The sequence below is a fragment of the Varroa destructor genome, unplaced genomic scaffold (genome assembly GCF_002443255.2).
Source record: "Varroa destructor unplaced genomic scaffold, Vdes_3.0 BEIS01000007.1, whole genome shotgun sequence".
Classification (NCBI taxonomy): domain Eukaryota; kingdom Metazoa; phylum Arthropoda; class Arachnida; order Mesostigmata; family Varroidae; genus Varroa; species Varroa destructor.
This window is the reverse complement of record NW_019211460.1, coordinates 34,423,500-34,446,560: the sequence shown is the minus strand read 5'-3', so window position 1 is coordinate 34,446,560 and position 23,061 is coordinate 34,423,500. Positions and strand designations below refer to the sequence as shown.

Here is a 23,061-nt window from a genome sequence, read left to right as displayed (position 1 = left end):
TATATATAGTGTCTGTGTAGTTGCTGAGCTTTTTACTTAATGTGGTCACTTATTTACGCAACGTTGCCAGAGTCGCTGAGGTCGGCGCTCGGTAAGCCTCCAGTAGCGACAAAGCGAGGGAACGGGTGGGTTGAAGTCGACCCCAGTTTGTTGGCGTCTTCCTGTTACAATCTAGCTGCTACAACTGCTAGTAGAAAGACAGATGAAACGGAGACTGCCAAACAGATACTGTATACGTAGGAAATACCCGAGGTCTGCAGGAAGAAGGGTCGGACAGCGGCGGTCACAACTTGAACGAAGACGGCCAGGATGCATCCAGGCGCCAGGTGCATCTATTGCGGTAGCGCCTGTTCTGCCGCATCGAAGAATCTGACTCAAAAGTAGCAACGGTTATGCAGGCATACCAAGAAGCGGGACAATATCTATGTACAAAGTCACATTCAGCCTGGTGCCATACGCGCAAAAGCAGGAGCACATTGAAGTTGGAGTAGTTTTTCGGTGAGGTAGTCGCCATGATGAGGCCACGTTCATACAGCGGATTGGGTTTTGCTATTCCCTTTAGTAGGAAAGCACGTTTTTTTGCTTGTATCGATAAAACGCTTTCAGAAAATATTTCCGGGAATCCTAACAGCGACAAGCGCAGGCCGCTAGTGGCGGTTCATTTATGAAATAACAGTCGTAATGTCTGATAGTTGTAGGGGTAGTGGATTGATTATTTACTTCACTGTGTTTCGAATACTGACGGGCAAATTTACTTATATCTGAATTCCAGTCGACGTGAAGAGGGCCCGATTTAATGAAGATCTAATTTTGAATAATCCGGCATCACATTTTACCGATGGTAAGTACCTTTTAGAATGGTTTCCTCGATGTTTTGGTTTCGACTGGACCTGACTGCTAGCTATACGATTGTTATGCTAACATTCATTTGCAATTGCAGCGCTTATCTACACCAAGCTTGTTCAATTAATACCACCATCGCGTACAGCCGCAGCAGCGGCATTCTGGATAAGAGCCAACCTCAGCGATGTTAACTTTAGCTGTTGGGGAAGAGAGGCAGCGAGACGAAGGGAAATTTTGCTATACGATTCGTTGGCCAGCCCATATGTTCATTGCATCTAGCCTTTCTACTTGTACAACTCATCGACCTGATGCCGTATGGCTCCGAATAGTCGTTGTTGTTACTGGTACGAGTAAAGCTCGCTATAGCCGATTGAGAGCGATTCGGATTCGACCATTGTCGATTGCAGCGGCAATCTTTCCGTTACTGCGCTTCTCACTGAAATAACGATAACGATCGTATCATCTCGGCCGAGTGTCCGGGAGAGGCAACGAAGAACCGAAGCGGCCATCAACAGACAGAGCAGCAGAAGCACACGATCTTTCTGTTTCTATTACTGCTACTGCTTCGACGACGACGACGACGACGACAACGACGCCGTGCCATCGTCCCCGAAGGAACTGAAAGCTGCAGGCACACTCTGTCATTCTCTCCCTGTCAAAAGGAAATATGGAAGAGCGGTAGGCTGGCACCATCGCAGCAACTCCGCCTGCTTTCTTCAACATAAGCGATGTCCGCGTGCGTGAGCAGTATGTATGTATGTATGTATATGATGCTATGTGTGCGCTGCCATCTTCGTTGGCTTATCTGTCGTGGCCATCTCCTTCTCTTTGAAACCCGAGTCGACCTTATCCATACACATGGCCACGTACGCACTCACAGACACACTTCATCCTGGCTCAGGTTGAACCGGCACAAACTAGAGCACGCGTTCGCTCGACGGCCTGATGTGCTTGTCGTAGTCGGCGGCCGCCGGACGAGTCGTCTCCAGTCCTTCTCATTTCTCCTCGCGCGTGGCTCTCTCCATCTCCTTTCTCAATTGGGGGGGGGCCGCGGCGGCGGTACAGACGGCAGTACATGCAGCCTAAGCCAGGTATTGCGCTTGCAAAGAGAGCAGCAGGACCAGCATCAACCGGCTGCTGTGCCAATGCTCACTTTTTTGAAGGGCGCTCTTTTTCGTCCTGCGACAGTACCCAGGAGCGAACCGGCGGGAGCTGGGGTGCGCGAGTGCCCGACGATGAAATAGCAACGACGTAGGTTGGATGGGTGGGGGTTCCGCTGAAGAAACGAAGACTCTGAAGTCACGTGACTCGTCATTATCAAATGAGATGTTATCGTTATCGCAATGATCGCAACCATCAACAGTGGCGGCAGCGGGTACTAAAGCAGCAACAGTGCTAACCTCAGCATCGTCAATTCGGCCAAGAACCTCCTAAGCAGGGCTCCCAGGCCATACGTTTTTGATATCGTGCACTATGCCACCATTGCGAGACTACTTGCATTGCTTGGTAACAAACCGAGAGCACCCGTCGCCGGTGGTGCTGCCACGTCCCCTTTCTAATGTCACCATTATTGTACGGCGAACAAATGCGATTGTTGGATGGGACGATGCGCGCACTTCACTGGATAGAACAGGCAGAAAGTGGCGTGCAGGAGTACAACTTTGCAGCTGCTGCTGCAGAAGCACGAAAGACATGGCGCAGGGGTACGGGTTCCCGAGTTTGGTTTTACAGAGATAGATCCAAAAAGAAAGCTTTATGCGTTTTGGTTGGACAGTCAGCCGCGTTGAGGGTGGTCGTCTCGTACAACAACCTCATACGAAGTTTGCCTTACGGAGGTCGTGTCAATTCTACCTACATTTTATTTCGATTCCGGCTTGCGTCAGCGAGGATTAAACAGAGGCAACGTCGAACGCAATACCACAACGCAAAGATGCAGGAGAGCCTAAGATACTAAAGGGTGGCAAAATTTATCATACGCGATCTTTCATCTTGTTCGTCGAACTACCTGGCCGCCGTAAAGCATGCTTTATATCTGAGACGAATTTCATCTGAGACGTAGAACGTTGGATAGGTACAAAGTAAGGTTATCTTTAATTCTTGAGTCGTCAGCTACTTGCTGCAGTGGATCCGTGCTTTATCTCATCAATTGCTCTTCAGTTCTGCAAATATAAAGGTGTTACTTTTGTTAGTCAGACGCCCACCGTAAATAGCCGGAGTGGCATGTAATCACTTCGAGGAAACTAGTTCCCAGTAAAGTTGACTACTCAACTGGTTAACGCTAGAGTCGGAGCCCAAAAGCAAACGCCTTCCTACTACTTATGTGTTTGTACTCAATCACACCTGTCATCAACTCTACGTAAAAATTGACAAAACAATGCTAGAATGAAATTTTATCTAGTATTTCAAGGAAGTCGAAAGGAAAAACGGTCATTTTGTCTTCCTAATAGACGACTACAACGTCTTAATTCGCGTTCATCAATCACAACCTTTGTTCAACAGGGCTCTTTGTTTATATTTTTTGTTAAGCTCGCTTTTTTAACATAAAATTATACGGTTAGCATATTGTAACACTGCTTTCTTGTTAGCAGTATGGCGCTGTATCAAAGCGTCCTACGATCTTCTCATTTTTAAATCTTTACTAGCCAGTTAATCATTCTCTCTGGGGCAATTGATTGTTTTTGCCGGTAGCAACACTGCCGTTCACGAAGCTCATACGCCTATTTCCTAATCTAGTTAGCAAATGATCTGCATCGGTACTTTTGCATTGGCACTTTATCCTCAATTGCAGTTCCGTTCAGTTCGACGCCGTGTATCAAGGCGATCAGTCCCTCGGAGGGTTGGACGGAAGGTGGTTCGTCAGTGATCATCATTGGAGACAACTTCTTCGAGGGTCTTCAGGTCGTGTTTAGCACGATGCTCGTCTGGAGCGAAATGCTCACACCGCACGCCATCCGGGTACAGACACCCCCTCGCCACCTTCCCGGGGCCGTCGAGGTCACTCTCTCCTACAAGTCCAAGCAGTTCTGCAAAAGTGCGCCTGGTCGCTTCACTTACGTCTGTAAGTTCTCTATAGATATTTGTGCGAATCTAACGATAAGTTCTGAAATACATCTTTTACTTATTGGGCTTCGTTACTGTATTAACAATAATGAAGATTCAACATTTCCTTGAAACCCAATTTGAATTTCTAAGCGTACAATCAAATCGTAGCAAAAAGCCCTCTGTTGTTTAATGCGTAACGTGGCATTAAATTGTTTCTAACTATGTATAATAAGTAAATATTATAGGTACACGGGGAATTGTACTTATGTTACATTGTAGTTTTGTTTTTGTCATCCTTGCCGTGGCCGTCGTGGCTGCAGCCTTGAACGAGCCCACGATCGACTTCGGATTCCAGCGATTGGCGAAGCTGATTCCGCGGCATCCAGGCGATCCAGAACGCCTGCCCAAAGAGATCATACTGAAACGAGCCGCTGATTTGGCCGAGATGCTCTATCAGATACCGCGAAACAATCAGCTGGCCTTGGCCTCGCCTTCGCCGCGCTCACCCAACGGCCAGCTGCAGTCCAGCTTTAACGCCTATTCGGGTCAGCTCTCCGTAAACGTCGAACAGAACGGACAGGAGTACGGTAAGCACTTGATTTAAGTAGTTTCGACTTTCTATGTAACAGTAATAATAAGGTCTACGTTCATCCCAATGTTATCACTCACCTACTGTGTATTTATCTGATTAATAAAATGTGCACAACAGCTATTTGCTAGGCTGATCTAGTATAATACTGCATTCGACAGGCTATTGCTACCACTATCGAAACGGTAACTGACTATATCGATAATAGCCCGCTAGATGGGTTGGGCTTTCGATGCCAGTGGTAAACGGTAGAATGACGAGGTAAGAGCTTCTATCTATATCGGTTCTAACCGAGACGCGTGCTAGATCGCCTCGGAATAGAGATTGTTCTCATCTCGATACATTTGTGTTATACGTTGGGATTAATGGCTAAGATAAGCTGCTTTTTACTATTTACCAATAACAAGTAGTCGAAACTGGGTCTGATCGACTGTTACGGGCTGAAGCGGTTTGTTTTCTGACTTTTCGAATTAACCGCCGGCTTGCACTGTTTTTCACCAGTCACAACTTTTTTGTTTTAAGTCATACAGACCTTAGAGTAATCGATACATAAAATAATACGTATTACCCTACTATGACTATAGTCATTAATGCAGCATACCGAAGTAACTATATCAGTAATTTTCCAATGCTTTGTAGTGCATCGCTTCGTTGCTACGCCTAGTTATCGTTTGTCAAGAAAAACAGTTAGACGTATCTAATATCTAATATGCTACGGCAAAATTAATCTGCACGGTCACAGACCCCGCAAAAGAATTGTGGCTTTTTACTCCTTTGATAAGGGTTTAAAGTTGTGGTAGAATAAAGATCAGTGTCGTGCTCAGCTAGATCTAGTCGACGCTGCCATTAGCCTACAGTGGCTACATTTATAACACGACGCTTGGATTCTTAGTGGGCGTAAGAGGTGTGCCGAGCGTCCTGCAATACCTATCCTGAAGCCCGCTTAATGGCGAACGTGCGTTATATCTACCTTTGCAAAAAGCGAAAATCCACCAGGATGATTGATGCGTTCTGGAAGGCGCCAAGTCACGTAAAGCATTGTTTGCGGAGATATTATCGCGGTCGTCTCTAAGGAGAATCGATCCTGCTAATATCCTCCAGATGAAAACAGGGGACCAAAAAAGTGGTAACCGGAAAAAAATTCCACCGGACTAAAACGCAAAACCACTCTCTAGAGCCTATTCACAACAGACTTTATAGTGGTAAGTAGTATTGCTGACTCCTTAAATTCGGTTACAATAGTTCTGAAGGTTTTCCGTAACGGCTGTTTGACCGTTCGCACATATCGACCTTTCTAGATACCTCCTTCGGCCTTATAGACTCCCGATTGACGAGGAACTTTCGCGAGGACTGATGAGGTCTCGCCTTCTTGTATTCGTTTTTATCGGCTGGAATTAATCTGCTGTTTTCTGACGGCTGTAAAAGTATCGTTCGAAAATATCGTTCTGATTGATTGGAAACTGTTAGGTAACCTACGTAGGGCCAATAGGAATGCGTCGACGGTTATATCGGCTACGGGCCCTAAGTGGGTTGCGTGCGTATTTGCGCAGATATTGACATAGCTTTCCATCGCCGGTGATTTTTTTTCTACTTTATAAACCTGAAAAGTTAAGTTCTTGTTTAAGTGCGAGCAATACTGTGTCAGTTTAAAATCTGGGAGGACAGGAACGTATTCAATCGCAGATTTTGAGCGATATTTTTTAACATTACTTGTTAGCTTTTAGAGCTTCCTTCGCTGTTCATTATGCGTCAATGATGTGAAATGTTGTCCTAATTTTGGCGAAACAGCGTAAATATCTAACTGATCAGAAGTCATCAACAGCTAGAATTTGGGTAAAGCCTTCCTTGAATCTGTTTAACGTAATGTATTATGAAGCCGGGACTAGTATCGAAAGATGCCATGTTCATAGTGAAATAACTGATGGTGCATTGCGCTCTATTTATGGATGTTGTTGCAATTTTCGGCCCATACTTACACATATTTAAGCCTTTAGATCTTGTCCCATCACAGCTGTGCGTATTTAGCATAATTCGGCTATTGGAACGTCGTTTATCGTTTCCTTAAACGCAGTTGTTTTCTGTGGACAATTACAAACTGTAAGGTAGCAATGTTACTGATGAAGCCTTCGACCGGATTCAAACTTTCGTTACCAGATGTCTCTAAGTTTATAAAGTTTACTGCGTGTTAACCAGTTTATTCCACCGCAGTAGCCATTCTGTCCAAGTCTAAACCTTAAACCCTTAAACTATATCTATGTAGACTACTACGGAGTGCGTTGCTGCAACTATATCATACTTGAGACAAAGATGATATAATGCTTTTCTTTTTTTTAGCCTTGTTAAAGTTAATAGCGGCATATTGAGGACGCACAAAAAGCATAGACAAAGAATATCTGTCAGTGTTTGCCTGGCTAGCTTTTAGACATCGGCATGAACTTTAACTAACTTTGAGCGTTGGACGATATTGACCTTTGGGCATGCTTTCATTGGTGCTACCACTTGTGTAGGCCTATTGGCCACGCAGCTTTGTAGACTGTCTGTGAAGAAATGGACGTCATAACAAATTCACAGAAATAGTCCTTTCTATAGCGGTTCTCACGCTGCAACATCATTTTTGATACAGTAGCATGGTTTTGACATTTCATGTTTACTGTTCCAGGCGGAAGGCCACCATCGGAAGGTGTCTCTCCGCGAGGAGGCGGCTATGCTTCGAACGCGTCTACTCCTCATAGTACCTCCGCGAACAATAACAACGGCAACAACAACGGCAACAACTCCTCCGCTGCTACCGGGTCGCAGCCGCAAACCAACACCGGCTACAGTAACCTCGGGCACCCACAGTCCACCGGTTAGTCATCAGAATCAGTTCATTATTCAGGATTAAATTGAATATAAAGATTCTATATAAGAGCCAATAATTTAACGTGTCTTTTCAGTTGAGTGAATTCGATAGATTTTACCGAACTTAAATGATTCAAGACTAAGTCATTTCGTTCGGAAGAGACGAGACTGCCGATTTTGCGTGCGTCTTCATCCGTAATAGAGAGCAGTTTTCGTTTCTTTCGATCTTCTCTATGTATAGGCTAGCTGTGAAGGCTTCGGATTCGTTACAGCGGTCAACCAGACCCGTCGTGACTAGCTTATTTACTGCATAACTATTCACAGGCACTCCGACGCCCGGTGGCTACGGCAGCCCTACTCCAACAATGACCGGCACACCATCTGGGGGCTCTGTAACGCCTACTGGATCTTCGTCTCAGCAGATATTCAACGGTACGTTTTTCTATTCCATAGTTTCTATGCGTTCTGGTATTCTATCAATTCTTCTCAGCCCTTTCCTTCAGTCTTTAAATGGTTTGTTCATAAGCGCCTCCAAATATCTCAATGTCGCTTTCACTGTCGGATCAAGTTCTTGCCTCAATATGCGAGTGCCTAATAGCCAGTTTCTTCCGCCTTCAACATTTGGTTTCCGCTCTCCCGGTGGGTGGCAAATTGTCGCGTCCCGTACGAGTGTTTCTTGTTTCTCGCCGAAGGATCGGGAGGCCGATTCAGCCGACGATCAGCCGATCGCCCGCCTTCCTCCGCCTCACGCTTAAATGCGAACGAGCTCACTGTATCTGCCCTTTTTTCTTGGCCTCTGTTTCAATAGCGAGCTTCCCTATAACTATGGCGAAGTTAAAGCAAACGTACATGCACACTGACTAAGAGAATCGTCTGCACAGACGAACAAGAAAAAACTTCTCCCACATTAGTCTCTGGGAGCAGCAGAAGTACAGGCAACGAGTTACGCTACAGGATAGATGGTCGCAGAGAGAGAGAGAAAGCGAGAGTGAAAGATATGGTAGGCCTAGTAGTGATCGCGGTAGTGGAAGAAGGAAAGACATTCCCTCTACCTCATCCTTCTGCTGTCCCCCCCCCCCCTGGCAGTGGCTGCGTCATCCGAGTTTTGGGACGGCGTGCTCGTCTCTATGTACCGACCAACTAAAGTCGGAACTCCGCGCGACCGTTTTATAGAAGGACGGGAACAAGAGAAAGACAGAGAGAATATAGGAACTTCTCTCGCCATTGTTACCACTGCTGCTGCAGTTTGCGTCTCGTCTTAGATTCCGGTGGTTCCCCGATTCCTCCGGTCGCTTCTTCTCTACAGTTTCCCTCGAGTCCCCTCTGGAGGTTCGACGCCGTTTCCTTTGTCCAAGTGTCTTTCCTCGGCCACGTTTCCCTCTAATTCTCATTTCGTTCCTGGTACAGCGGTTCTGGCAGTACTATTGGCAGGGAGAGAAGAATGGACACTGTAATAGTTCACACAGTGATGGCAGCTGTTGGAACTGTAGTGGCCAGGTCAACCGGTTGGAGATAGGCAGAAGCTGCAGTTTCTGTTGCCTCTCAGCTAACGTAAAAGGGAAGAACGTAGAGCAGACCGCGTATGGTTGAGTGCGTGTGTGCCAAAAGTAGGGATAAAATAGGTCCTGCTATAACAGCGGCTGAAGAGTCGCCGGGTGGCCTCGCTTTGCGTTGTCTCCTGGTTGCTTGTGCTTTTGGAGCCGACGTGATTACCTATCTACTCCATCGTTGTTGGTGGGGTTCTGACTGACGTCTGCTCGGGCTTGCAGGCGACATAGGGGAAACAAGGGCCCGTCGTCACGAGCGGTGCGCGCGGGGGCGACTTCAGTCGTTCGACGCCGGTGTTGGAGACAAAAACAGACAGCACGACACCTCGAAACACCCTTGTATCGTTTTTTATTAGTCTAGACCCCTCTTATTTCTCAGCCTGGTTCAACTGTTTCGAGCAACCTCGATTGTAGACAGCCGCTCCCTATACGACCACTCCTGGTTGCCTTCCATAATACTATGTACCCGAGACAGCTATGTTCCGCAGAACGCCATTGAACTCTTACGGTCCCCATTCTTGCCCACTTGGCTATAAAGCTTCTAGGGAAAGCCATTCAGGATAGTCAAGGTAGAAAACAACGTCAAAGGCAGTCAAGCTCGAGATCCGCCCGTTTCCGCCCTTACTTGTCTATCCCGCGTTGTTTCGCGATAATAATGGACAAGCAAGAAGGTTGTGTCCGCATGACGAATTGTGAAAGCCGTCCACTTCGATTGCCTGGTTGTCGGCTCCGCAACTGATCACTCGCCTGCTGCCAGCTCGATGGGTGCTGCTTGTTGCCCTCCCGGAAGTCTAGTGTATCGGATTGGAGTTACTGGCGACGGAGCTTCAGCTGCGACAAATCCCTCTAATTCCCCGCAATAAGCCATAAACAGCAAATGAAATCCACCGTCACCTTCCACCTTCGAAGTTGTTATTTCCTCGATGCAGCTTTTTCTCTTTCGGTCTGTATCAAAACTGCAGCTCACGCAGTTCCCGCGCCATCATCCTAGCTACTATATTTTGTATTGTTTGTTGCAATGCGCAGTAGATAAGATAGTATAGATTTTCGCTTATCTAATGGATCTACCATTGTACGCTTTATGTCATTGTTGTTGTTCATTATTTCGATTGCAGGACTAAGAAGCGTCCCTCACCCTAGCCATTATACGGCGTTCACACCGATGACGCCTGTGCCCCCTATTGCGCCGGCCTAAGCACTCGCTGTCCCCGTCGGCCAAACGCAAAGCCGAGGCTAAAAAAGTCGACAGCAGCGGCGACGGCGGCGGTCATGTGCACATATGCTAACGTCAGGCCGGCGATTCACGCCTAATTGACCACAGCAAGTCCTCGCAGCAAATAACTTCGTTAAACCCGTGCCGCTTCGTAGCCAGCGATCGTCATCAATATGTATATAGCACACCTCTTTTCCATCAATGAATAAACATAAACAGAAAAGCAGAAGACACGGAACAGAAAGAAATAGTTGAAGTTAATAGGAGCAGACGACGACGACCTCTGGCTCGCTTCCACACACCAGTTCCCTGGAGTGCTTCACGATGTATCCTGCTCACCGTCAGGGGTCGCCACGAACACAGCACATGATATTATGCGATACCACGCTCGATTCGTTGTTGTGGCGTGCTGTGCATAGTGTTCAATAACTTCAGCTTGAGATGCCAACCAACCACGTAACAACATGACACATACATAAAGCCATTATGTTTATACATATGAGTACTCACACACTCACTACAGACAGTCACCCTGATAGTTTTCCATATACAAAGGGAGCATATGAAAGTGTATGTGTTGACGCCATAATACGGCGCCCCGACGGTGGGAGGTGTAAATATTTTGTAGTTGATCGCTCTGTATGTCTTGCTCATAAGGAACTAGGACCTATTCCTTGTCGACTTGCCCAACGGGGCGCCAGTCAGCAGCAGTGCCCTCAACACCTCGCCATATCCATCAATCGCAATCGATCCCTGTACAGCTCAACAAGCACCAGTCCTCATCATCATCATCAAAAGGCCCCGTGATTTCGCACTAGGCAGCAGCCTAATCCCACTCCTCCCCCCTCCCTCCCTCTCTCTCTCCCTCCCTCCCTCTCTCTCTCTCTCTCTCTTCCTTTTCCGCAACGCGATCGTCAGCGCGGCATTAGAAGTCCTTTTTATTTCCGAACAAAAGAAAAAGGCAAACCAACAAGAAGTTTCACTCTACAGTGTCTAAATGATACCAAAGTAGCAACATCAGTTGATGAAAACTGCATTTTTGCCATTCGATGATTACGGTCGAAGGGCAGGCTGACAAAAGATAAATAACGATTATCGTCATCGTAATGGTATTTGGTCACACTTGAAAACAGCAAGGTCCACGTGTACATTACTATTGATAATATTTTTGTCATCTTATTCGTTTTCCAATGTAGACGAGAGAGAGAGAGAGAGAGAGAGAGAGAGAGAGAGAGAGTTCAGTTATAGCTGACGTCCGATTTATTTAAACGAAGCCGATTTGAGGGCAAGTTCGTTCACTTTTTATTTCAGAACTAACTCTTATCAGAGCATTGTTCTCTCTGATCTCGGCTTCTCTCTTATTTAATTGCGACTCGTTATGTAAAAAGCAGAATCAGACAAGCAGTATCTCAAGGCGTTTTATAGCTTAATCTTCAATCTTCTAGCGACACTGTAACGTTTGAGACGTAAAATACAGAATGGCTAGTAGCCTCCTAGCTCCGTTGTACTCGAGACTGAATAACGAGGATCCTTCATAATCTAAAACACAAAGAAATAATTAAATAACAACTGCATGAGCAAAGGCACCAAAAGTTTTACCACTTGCCGCCACATCAGCACCACCTCGGTTTTCAGTGAACGAAAGGCTTCATTTGACAGCAACAGTTTCTGACCGTCAAGCAGAACGGAAATTTCTGCCCGCCCAGGCCTTTTCGATGCGGTTCGTTCATGCGCAGGGGGTTTTGTTCGCCGCGCAGAGCGAGAGACCAGCCCTCCTGGCAAGGAAAACCAGCAGAGTAAAAAAGGGCAAGCGTGTGACTGTTGTGTGCGCCTGTGTGTGCGTGTGACCCTTGCTGCCGCACACACACCTTTGCCCCCCACAGTGAGAATTAAATGGCAGTTTGCCCTACCTATAACCTAAGAAGCAAGGCTTCCACCCGAGGGTCGAATCTTACATATCCTTCTCTATATCAGTACGATCCCAGATTCACACATCAAGTAGATACCGCAAAGAAATGCACGTACATATTGTTGCCCAGTTAGATATTGATACTATTTAACATTAAGATGACTATTATTATTAGCATTACCATAATAATAATAATAATAGTAATAATTATTATCATTATTATGACTGTCATTGAGACTAAAGAATGACCGTCGTAGACCGTGCAGACGACGCGGACGTGAAAGCATGATGACGCATGTGGTCGAGTGTACGTCAGTTAGCAGCCGCCAATGATAATTACAATAATTATTCTTTACTGTCTATAAATACTATTAATAATGCAACATTATGGACGGGAGGACAACAACAAGTGCGATCATCGTCGAGAGAGGAGGAAAGAAATTAGCCATTATTAAACGGTCTGCTTAGAAGAAGAAGGATCAATTTAGAAGAACAATGACAGTACCATGTGCGTGTAGTAATTAAAGAAAAGCAGCTTTAATGATACGTGATGATTTTTAATACTTTCAACGAAGACAGCATCCACAGCGACAGTAGACTAGCGGAACACAAACGATGACAATGGATAGAATATTATATATGTGTACGATGATATAAATAGGAGAGGTGACTCTTCGACCGGTATACTCGTGCGTCACCTGCTGTTCGAGAGGTCAGTTGTTTTGGTTTTTGACGATGATAATAACGAGCACTGGAAGATACTCCAATTGATGCTGAGGATACTCGTGATCAGAAGGACGACAGAGTTACACTGCTAGTGTTTTTCCTTTTTCATTCGCCTAATAAGCATAATGATAATAAGTATATTATTATTAGAGTTATTACTATTATGGTATTTTGTGTGCAATAATTGCTGATGGTAACGAGAATTAAAGGAATAAAGCCTTTCTTCAAACGATGACACTAATGGTAAGTAAGGTGTTTTCACTTCAAAATATGTATGTACACCTGATGCTGTAAACGTTCTATTCTATTTGGCTGTTCGATGACATTTTGTATTTAATGATGACTAAAAAAAAATAACCACGTTCGAGCAGTACGAGATTCTATATCTTGGCAGAATATGGTAAAGTCTGTTGCTTAAATGTCGATAAAACCCGATGCTCTTTAAACATGTTATATGCTATTGTTTGCTCGTCCGTTTAGTGACACTGTCTCTTACAAACCTAACCTATACGAGGCTGTATATAGATACCTGTATCTTTTCTAAGATAAACGAATTATTTTCGCGGAAAAATTGACGTTAACCATTTTCGCTGTATGTCCTTTTTCTTCCCAATTACGGAAGATCCATATTTTAAAACTGAAACTCGAACGCCCGTTTAACTGGAAGATTGATCCAAATCACCCGGCCATTGACTTGGATGTTCCCATCAGATATTCCCATATGAGTCCAGCTTTATTAAGCAGGATTCTCAATAGATGTTTGTTGAGACATTTCCGACCTGAGCAACTGGCGCACGCCTTGTCACGTAAATTCGTTATACATTTAGATACATACGAAAAATTCAACGTCCTAAACAAAAAAAAAAAGGATTGACATTGAAAAGAGAAACCTATTCGTGTTCTTAGATTTTTTTAAGGCCACACATTCTGTAATCGTTAGCACAAATACTTATGTGTATTTAGATAAACAGAAGCCAGCTAGATGATTTCAAAACGCCTAGCTACCTTTCGCGTAGAATACGTTAGCTGCTGGCTTACAGGTACGGCGCCATTAAGCAACCGACTTTCGTCCATCATTGAAGCTCTGATCTGGTCTGCCCGGCTGTCCGCTTCCATGGTTGCTGCGTAGCTAGGCAGCTGCCTTCCAAGTGGCACGGAGGCTGCCGCTGCTACTACCGTAGCGATATTGGCTCCTCATCCTATAGCAAATGGTTAGTTGGCCGGCTGACGCTTCTGCCGCGTTCTCTCGTCCCATCCCGCTCTTCACCGGTGGAAGAAGGAGAACGACTGCACACGCAGAACGCCGTCGGCAAGTCGAGCGCTCTACCGACCGAAGTATGTGTGGCTAAGCTGGCCCGATAGGGATGGAAGCACTGAAATGGTGAATTTGGGCCGTGATGGCTGAAAAGCTGATAAACGCCAGCTGCTACTAGGAGTTAGGTGCCGTGGTTGTATGCTGTATACTATAGTATTGACGACGAGAAGCCCGGCGGCGAGTGGGGGAAGGGGCAACACCCGCGGCTACCCGCTATTAATAATGTATGCAAGCGGGTGCGAAATGAAGATGGATGACCATAAGGGAGAAGCTGACAACGGCAGCGGCGGCGACAACGACGACGACGACGACACACACGCTGGTGTTGAAGGAGAAGGAGGCGGTGATGGCCACCGTGGCCGTCGGTATGGCTGTTTCTAGTCAATCCAGTAAGGAAGAAACTAGCCCCTCAACAACCCTACTTATCCTAAGCAACCCCAGCTTCGTTCTTAGTTAGGCCCTACGGCCGAGACAGGGAAATAAAGCTGGAGCAAGAACTAGCTTCTACTGGGGCCACGAGGGAACCGCGCCGCGGGAAAGACGAGAGCTTCACTCCAAGCGGTCATCCCGTCCGCCTCAGACACTCGTGATCAGACCAAGAGCGATATCTGAGGAATCATCGACGCCTTTCTCAACGCTATCATCAGAATTAGAGTCCGATAAAGAAAAGGCTCCAAAATCGCCTAAGATGAAAAGCGTCATCTCAGAGCGTCACTAATAGAAGGAAGGGGAAACAACTAGATAATTGAATGGATAGTTATAGATTTGTTAGTTCTATTGTATCTTGTGCATAACTACGTAAACTGAAGTGTATTTTTCGACAGCTCCTTCTTTTCTCAAGATATGACAGAGAAGTCACCAGTGCAATGGTTCTTAATCTCAAAGCAAGTGATTTTTAAGTCTAATTTATTCTCAGAGGTTAGTATTCAAACACGTCCTTACCACATCAGCGCGAAAACTTTAGTTTATGAAATGTCGAAAGCAATGCTTCTTAAATAGCAGCGCGTAGCGTGAAACTCGGAACGCTTAGTTTTCAATGGTGTAGAAATCACGTCGACACTGACGAAAAAATTACTACAGCTATCCGAGTAAATCCACAATCGCCACACGATTAAAATGAATAAGCGCGATTGACATGATGCTAGGACCGCATGTTCGATGGCCTACTTCGATCTCTTTTTTCTTGATTCTTTGCTTGGGATGCCTCATGACTTCCGCTTCTTGAGTCTCTTCGGACAAGACGGCTAAGCCAAACGGCTACCATGCAAGCTTTTTCGTTAGCCACTTCGCCAGATACGATATATACGTATATATTATTATCTGTAAAGATTCATAAACAATTCAATAACAAACACAGAATCATACATGTTGAGAAATGTGTTATTAAATCAAGAAACAGCCAAGTAACTATCTAAAAGTGCTCACTTTGCCAAAACAGTGAAAATTTTAAGTGGTCCTAAAGCTATTGAACAGGCAAAGATAAGTGGGTTAAGCAATAGCTAATGCTTAAATAGAGACACCTTTGAAATTAGCTTTCGTAGGCACACTGTCTTAGCTATAAAGATGAATATAAATATTTACATAAATATGTATCCTAAAAAGTTATATACACTATATTCAAGGGAGAATTAAACTCAAAGCTTAGCTTCCATTCACGCCCGCCTCCTACCTGGCTCCTACCTTGTTTTTAAATTGGGAGGGACGATTGTCTCCGTCGGTGGTGGTAAATGCATTGTTTATTTCGTTACCTTCCTAAATTAAGAGGAAGGAAGCTGTTGAAATAGCTTAGAAATGGTGCGATCTTTTTCGAAGAGATTGTGTTCATAGATAGCTCCCTTGAATACGAGAACTTCCTGAAGTCCCGGACCGCGGATAAAAGGTAGTGCGGGGTTTCAAGCCAGGCCGCATTCACATCCTGTGTAGCGCGCGCTAGTAAGGCCACGAAAGCTAGACAACAAGATTGAGCGGGTCGAGATTGATGGCCGGTCTATGTGAATGGTGCACCGGTCACTACCGTAGAGTGTACTGGTGTAACTTTGAGATAGAAGACAGCGGCCATGGTAGATAAAACTGGGCATAGGGTCGGGTTGAATAGATACTTCTCGATGTGCCAGTATCATGCAAAGAGAGAATGTAGTCTACAAGTCAAGATAAAGATTCATTTTGTTTGTAAATAACTTTTTGATGAGCACAATTCCCAACCGCCTTTCTCTCGTTCCAGAGTTGACCCCGCGCCCTGTGTCCTACAGCTTCACAAATGCTGCCTCAAAACTTACTACCAAACATGTTTTAGAAGCTCTGAGATCAGCGCGGCAAAGAGAAGTAGAATAATTTACCTATTTTTAAGATCCATGTAAAGATAAGCGCTAGCATCCATATGGTCCAATTTATGTTGGGGCTGATCTCAGTGTCATTAAGAAAATCTGAATATAAAGCTTTACAACTATAAATACTAATGTAAAATCAAAATTAGCTATGTGTCAATACGATAATATAGTACATGGGTGCAGTAACAAAAAACATGTAGCAGTGTCGATAAGAAAAATGTAGATCGTACATGCACGCAGCTTGACGAGCTAATCGGGCTAAATTGGCTCGTGTTTAGGAATCAAATACTGTGCATTGTTGAATCGCTTTAATACTGTAGTCTTTGAAATTTGTAGTTTGTAAATATTATACGTTGCATTCATAAGATAACAACAAAATCTATCACAGTTTGATCACATTATGAAGTCGAGATGCTCTTACCACCATTAGCCTAGGATAATTACGTTAAACAGAAATTCTTGCGAAGATGAACGGAATTAACTTCAATAGAGTGAATCTTTTCTAAGGGCCAGCATGAATGAGTATTCCTGTTTGTGTCACATTGAGTAATAGACAGTGCTCCGGGTAGTCTTATCCCGTATCTTTCTACGCCTGGTGCGAATATCATATGCTATATATGGGCAAAAAGTTTCAGTGTATTTAAAAAACTGCAAGAGAACGTTTTGATGACAAAACAGTTATGGAAACAATTGTGTTATGTGGTGTTTAAACAGTCTATTCTTGTTTGACACTAGACAGTAGGGCTTGGCGCTGGAAAGGCCTGAGGCCTACATCCTATCTCTCTCTCTCTCTCCCCTTCGATATATATTCATGATAAAAACGTTATAAACTCGATGTCCTTTCTCATCAGCTCGTCTTTGCAACAGGGTCTTAGCGAGTTTTTTGCAATGTATGTAAGTAACCTTATTAAGCAGGCACTCTAATACGTTAATGGTGAAAATGCGTCGTTTTTGATGATCAGAGTTTGAGTTGTCAGTATGTCTTCTCCGTAGCAATAACAGGTATATATAAACACGTGTGAGGTGTAGATAGCTGTCCCACAATGATTTTATCCGCCGCTGCACAATACCAGCTCTCAAATATCAAAAACAATTTATCTGAACTGTTTTTAAAGGATACATAATAAATAATTTGCTGCTTGTTAGTGTAGCGTGCTTAGTTTGGTTTAGTTGTGTGAATATCGGTTTCCGATATGGTCTTTTTAGGAACTGAGCTTCAGAAACTGAAAATAATTTGGCTGGCCGGGTTTCAGTCACGTATAGTTTCCCCCCGCAACTGTAATCGCTACTTTCCTGTAATGTCAGATGTCATTTCGCACCGGAACTAGATAGAGAGTCCGGCTTCCTTACTTTTCGGAGCTGATTCGCGCGCCACAAGACAAAGTTATCCGTTAGTGCTCCGGACATACGTGGGCGGTGTCTCGAGCTGCGGCCGCGCAACTGTTGATAAACAATACCCGAGCTTCGGATATCAACAGCGCGTTTCGAACGCCAGAACAGCTGATTAGACGACACTCACAGGGCGACCCCATTCTGGTCAGCTGAGCTTGTTCGTTGCATTGTTAGAGTTTGTTTTTCCGCTAAACATTAAATGAGTGAACTCAGATCGCACAATAGTATGGACTACGGTTGGATTATCTAGTTTTCCCAAAATAAAAGGTATGTTACGCATCACCTTGTCGTAAAAAAAAAAACGTGTAGACCCATGTATAATAAATGTCGCCAGCTTAACGTTTGGTGCTATCCGGCATGTAAAAATCTCAATCGCATCTCACATGAAAGAGTTCAGCGGAAAAAAAATTGTTACACTTTGAATAGATAGGAAGATTTTTGCGTTTCGTCGAATAAGGTGTCTTAATTAGTTTAATTAACTGTATACTGAAAAGCGTTATAGGCATATGATGATTATTAACTGAATTAGCTAAAATGTGTGAGCCAATAGTGTCTGTTTTGCTTAGGCGCAGCAAACCAAGTATTGTATAAAAGCGCTGGGTAAACAAAACCATTTATTATGCATATTACATAAAACACAGGCCAAATCGAAGAAGAAGAGGAACCGGATAAATACCGTTTATTAAAAATGCGTTTTATTGGATACTTCCTGATTCGCCGTTTGTTCAGTTGTTCGAGTGAACCGATACAAAAAAGAGCTGATCTTCACCTGTTTGAAGCATCCGATGCTGCGACCTTAGTACAGGTTAGTTCCTGTGTTGTGTTTTAGAACAGCATATTTATTCGAAAAACGAGTACAACGTATCGCTATTGATTTAAATAACAATAATGATAATAATAGCTTTTCGCGTCAACGTTTTAGGAATTTTGCTTGCAAAAAAACAGATAAGATTATATATAACTTTAGCGTCGCGACCATTTCATGAAGTATTTTATTTATTGGATTAGTATATTTGTTAGAAGATTATTAATAGGAATATGTTTGAATTTTGTTCGTTGCATTGTTTGCAAGATGTATACATTGAAATCTCACATAATTGCTCTCCTGCTGCGCCAACTGAATCTACCGATGTAAAGGTTGCCTGCTCTATTCTCTTTAGAGCGTATTCAGACATTGCTAGAGTGTTGTTCTTACATAATTAAAAATGTGTCATAAAATTAAATATTTCATCGATACGTAAAGAAGTTCATTTTATAGGAGTCTCGTACGATGTAAAATCAATGGAAAATAAATTTAGCACGTTTAAGTTAATGTGTACAGTATGTAATGTGTGAGTTTACAAAGCAATTAAACTGTATACTCAAATACAACGTCCTTTGATAATAAGATTTTTCTCTTTTCGAAATATTTTGTTGTAGGTTACTGGAACCTTTAAGATACACGAGAACTTTGTATCTAAGGAAGAGGAAAATCGTCTTATTGAAGAAATCGAACCTCACCTCAAGAGACTTCGTTATGAAAAAGACCATTGGGACAATGCTATTGTCGGCTACAGGGAGGTCGAGCGCAAGCATTGGTCAAAAGAAAACCTACAGGTGAGAACGGTCTCCACAACGAATAAACTCGCATCCTTATGCTCGAAATTACGATGCTGTAAAGGCAGGAAGTGAAAAGATAATCTCAGGAGTTCTCAAATAAAGGGTTATTATAATCGATTAGAGCTCATCCTTTCAAGCTCTTCATGAAGTTTTTCTTTATCATGCTATATTTTCTAGCCACCGCTTTCAGTAAGGGATGGTATTTTTATTTTTTTTTATGTAAAGGCTTTCCATGTTCTTCGACTACTCATATGTTTATGTTTTGGATAGCTTGTAGTTGGACTACTTGTTTATTGCCATTTATGGCGACAATAATAATGTCTACGGGAATGGTGTAAAGACAACACCGGAGACGTGAAGGTTTAGAAATCCCATTTTCAATTCTACAATACGCAATGTGAATGGTTGTATTTTCAGATTAATATCAGCTTCGAGTAAAAGGAATCTTAGCATACCTTTTTTTTGGATATGTTAGTAAGGAAAAAGATAACACAACTGAATATGATTTGGATTCGATAGGTAATGAAGCAAGTGCGCGAACTGTGCTTTGCTCCTGATGCCCTTCATCTGCCAATGGTCCACTGCCTCGATGTTTCCAAAGAAGGCGAGATTAAACCACATATAGATGCCGTACGGTTTTGTGGAAGCACAATTGCCGGTTAGTATCACCGATTTAGGGGATTATGCACTCCATGGCACGTGGCATGATACATCTGTATATAATGAATACGCACACTTAATTCGATCATTTTTTGGTGAAGAAACATAACTAAATTTATGTAATGTAAATTTTTAGGGAATCAATAGAAGTGACATAGGACAATGGTATACCAGACGTAATCATAAATCTAGCGATGAGTTTGAAATTGAGCGAATTGTTTACTGAAGGCTACTTCTCTGCACCCAAATTGAAATATTTTGTTAATGCTCGGTTTGATCATAACCATACGTAAATAGGCCTTGCAAAAAATATTAACTTACTGTAGTAATGATTTATGGATTGGTGGTAGCCCACCAATACGTACATAGATGTGCTCTAGAGTCGATCGGCAAATTTAGCTGAATAAAATCAATTAATGATGATACTGACGTAAAGCTCGATAAAATTTTTACACAGTTTCTATTCAAGGACTAGCAAAATTGAAAATAATGATGTCTGTATAATCCTATTGAATACAACAAAAAAAACATAGCACGTTCAGGTCAGATGCGTCCGTCACTGGAATAAATAGTGTGTACTAACATAACATCAAATGTGTGTGCTTCTTTGATGTTTTTTATGCGATGAGAATGTTTGGTACTTTTAGGTCTTTCGCTGATGTCCAATGTCGTTATGCGTTTGGCTCTCGAATACGACAGTTCTTGCTGGGTCAAGATTCTCCTTCCACAGAGGAGCGTCTATGTAATGTCAGGAGTCGCCCGGTACAATTATACTCACGCAGTTTTAGCTGACAAGCAGTCCATATTCAAAGGACAGCGTGTTCCCAGGGAACGACGAATATCCGTGATGTTTCGCGTTGAGCCGGAAGAGGCGATATCTGGATAGACTAGATTATTTTGGTTAGAAATTGTGGCAAGTAAGCTTTATATAAGGAGATGTTTTAATAATAATCTAGTAAATTTTAGATATCATACATAATTATTTTCAAGTTGTTTTTATTACGAACTTAATGTCAGCCTTTCTTAGTGCGATTTACATATTCTCTAGTTTCTTAAGCACCAAAGAGTTATGACTAACGAAGGATAGAGCGCACGTGACTTAGAATACTTACATATAACAGGATAGAAGAATTGTAAATATTATGCCTATAGTGAGTAGTTTTCTGTAATTTCCTTTAAATTCTCATTAAGCATTGCAACACACGGCTTTGGGACCAGTTAGCGAAGTATAATGTGTCCACTGCCGTATTCAAACTCCAGCTAGCTTATGTTTACGCGCAGGCCGCAGGAAAATTCCACAGCGCTGCGCTGTAATAGGAGTGAACCAATCATTATCAACGATAGACCGACGACTGACTTAACAATTTAGCTCTAACAACGATGTATTTTTGCAACGCTATGAGCTGTTCCTTTCGTAGAAAGATCAAAATCAATTGATTAAAATTCGCTGTAACAGCAGTTTCAACGGTTTCTATTATTGTAAAATACAGTATAGTATATATCTCATTAAAAGGCTTATCTTCGCGCCGGGTTTGATATAGTTGTTAAACATCACCTAAATGTATTATTAAACAAAAATATAAAATGCCGCAATTATAATTAACCCTCCTCCGTTATAATCGTCAAGAGCTTTACCTCGTTGTTAGTCGCGTTAGTGATTTTTTATTCTTACAGCTCTTGGTATCACATGAGAAGCATAGTAAATAAAAATACTTGTAAAAACACGTATCTCTCATCACCACACCATTAATCATACTGTAGGATGAATTGAACCAATGGATTAGACATCTGATGAGTGCACAACGCATTGTTCTAAATACTTGTTTTTATTCTAAACAATTCGTTGCTCAGACATTACCTTCATAATCGAGTTTTGTCTTAGTATTTTATGATAAACCGGGGGTGTACGGGTGTCTTTGGCAGTGAGTATTGTTTTTGAAGTTATTCGACAAAAGTTAAGGTCGAATACGAAATACTTCTCGTACGTGCTATGACAACAAAGTTGCTTCAACAATAAGTCTATATTATTTTAATTTGTTGTACTTATATTTTTATAAATTACAATTAAAAAATAAAGCTTCTCGTTTAGAATAGTGAATGGCTTACCTTAAACTTTGTGTCCCTAACCGTTAATATTCAGGCCTGACGTTCCTTTATATATTATTTAAACATGGCTACTAAAATTTGATACATGGGATGTCCGATATTTCATGTGGGGTCAAAAGAGAAGAAGAAATGTTAAGGAGCGATGTGGACTTGTTAAATATATATAAATATTAGTTATATTTGCTCATAAAGAAAGAGGACAGATTATTTATAAAGGCTACTTGTTGCGAAATGGTCCCAACGTGTATACTTGTGTAGGCCATAACAAAAAGTAAGTTAAGATTAATGTTGTTTGGGTAGAACGTTCTATTGTCAGTTATAAACGCTTGATGTGAACATGCGTGTATTCTTTAACTGATAATCTAAAATGGGTAAAAAAAATCTGTTTTCTTTTTTGTCGATCGTTTTGTACGGGAACTGGAAACGTAGTTATAATCACTGTTATTCACGAAAATAATATTTCTATAGGTAGGACAATTACCTTAGGATAAATAAGACGCTGTACCTTTAGTTGTCATAACTTCTTTGCTAATCGTTTACAGTCAACACAAGTCTACATATTTATTTTACGGACGACCGCGAAAAATAGGCTCAAGTCTTACTACGAAACGAATTCTATAAAATTTTGCAAAGAAGCCACAAGTCACCAGACAGTTTGAAACAAAACTTCTTGAAAATCAAAGAATCTCCATTTGACATTTGCTGAAGACAAATAGATATGCAGACTGTTGCGGTAAATTTAGGAAAGGCATTCCAAAGCCAATTTGTATTCCTATGAGAGTGCAAGCATGCTACTGGGTATTCCGATATTAGTTAATAAAACCATTTGAAAAACCACAGTAGTCATTGTTACACCTAGAGACATACGCCAGCCTTATTGCAGTGTAACATAGTACTATGGAAATATAGAAATAGCTTTAGGATTTTGTTTATATCCTTATTGCGGGGCCTG

General features: G+C 42.7%; 2 protein-coding genes across 4 annotated transcripts in view; both read left to right on the top strand.

Annotated features, from left to right (window-relative positions):
- kn (EBF transcription factor knot) overlaps positions 1-16,226 on the top strand; it is a 108,369-nt gene extending 92,143 nt beyond the window's left edge. The window contains exons 10-16 of one of the 3 annotated variants that reach the window (XR_015316369.1): positions 773-841; positions 3,632-3,901; positions 4,206-4,472; positions 7,134-7,322; positions 7,640-7,747; positions 9,978-12,953; positions 13,751-16,226. Coding sequence is in view for 2 of the 3 variants with exons in the window: in XM_022815598.2 (XP_022671333.1) it covers positions 773-841; positions 3,632-3,901; positions 4,206-4,472; positions 7,134-7,322; positions 7,640-7,747; positions 9,978-10,057 (983 nt within the window). In the remaining variant the exon portion in view is untranslated. Of the gene's footprint in view, positions 1-772; positions 842-3,631; positions 3,902-4,205; positions 4,473-7,133; positions 7,323-7,639; positions 7,748-9,977; positions 12,958-13,750 lie in introns of those variants that run through there. The other 2 variants (XM_022815598.2, XM_022815599.2) reach the window with 2 other exon arrangements.
- Positions 12,273-20,985, top strand: LOC111253623 (RNA demethylase ALKBH7, mitochondrial). Its single transcript, XM_086975064.1, has 6 exons — positions 12,273-12,299; positions 12,614-12,696; positions 18,474-18,549; positions 19,164-19,340; positions 19,863-20,001; positions 20,651-20,985. Exons 1-6 carry the CDS (start codon positions 12,273-12,275, stop codon positions 20,887-20,889), a joined length of 741 nt encoding a protein of 246 aa, XP_086831190.1. The 3' UTR covers positions 20,890-20,985.
- The last annotated feature ends 2,076 nt before the right edge of the window (positions 20,986-23,061 follow it).

What these genes read in the sequence shown, in the direction of transcription:
- LOC111253623 (XM_086975064.1), top strand. Translation starts at nt 12,273, where the DNA reads ATGACGCATGTGGTCGAGTGTACGTCA. An exon ending in ATGTGGTCGAGTGTACGTCA is followed by an intron (nt 12,300 to 12,613) that starts GTTAGCAGCCGC and finishes GACAATGGATAG; the next exon opens with AATATTATATATGTGTACGA. An exon ending in GGTCAAAAGAAAACCTACAG is followed by an intron (nt 19,341 to 19,862) that starts GTGAGAACGGTC and finishes TGGATTCGATAG; the next exon opens with GTAATGAAGCAAGTGCGCGA.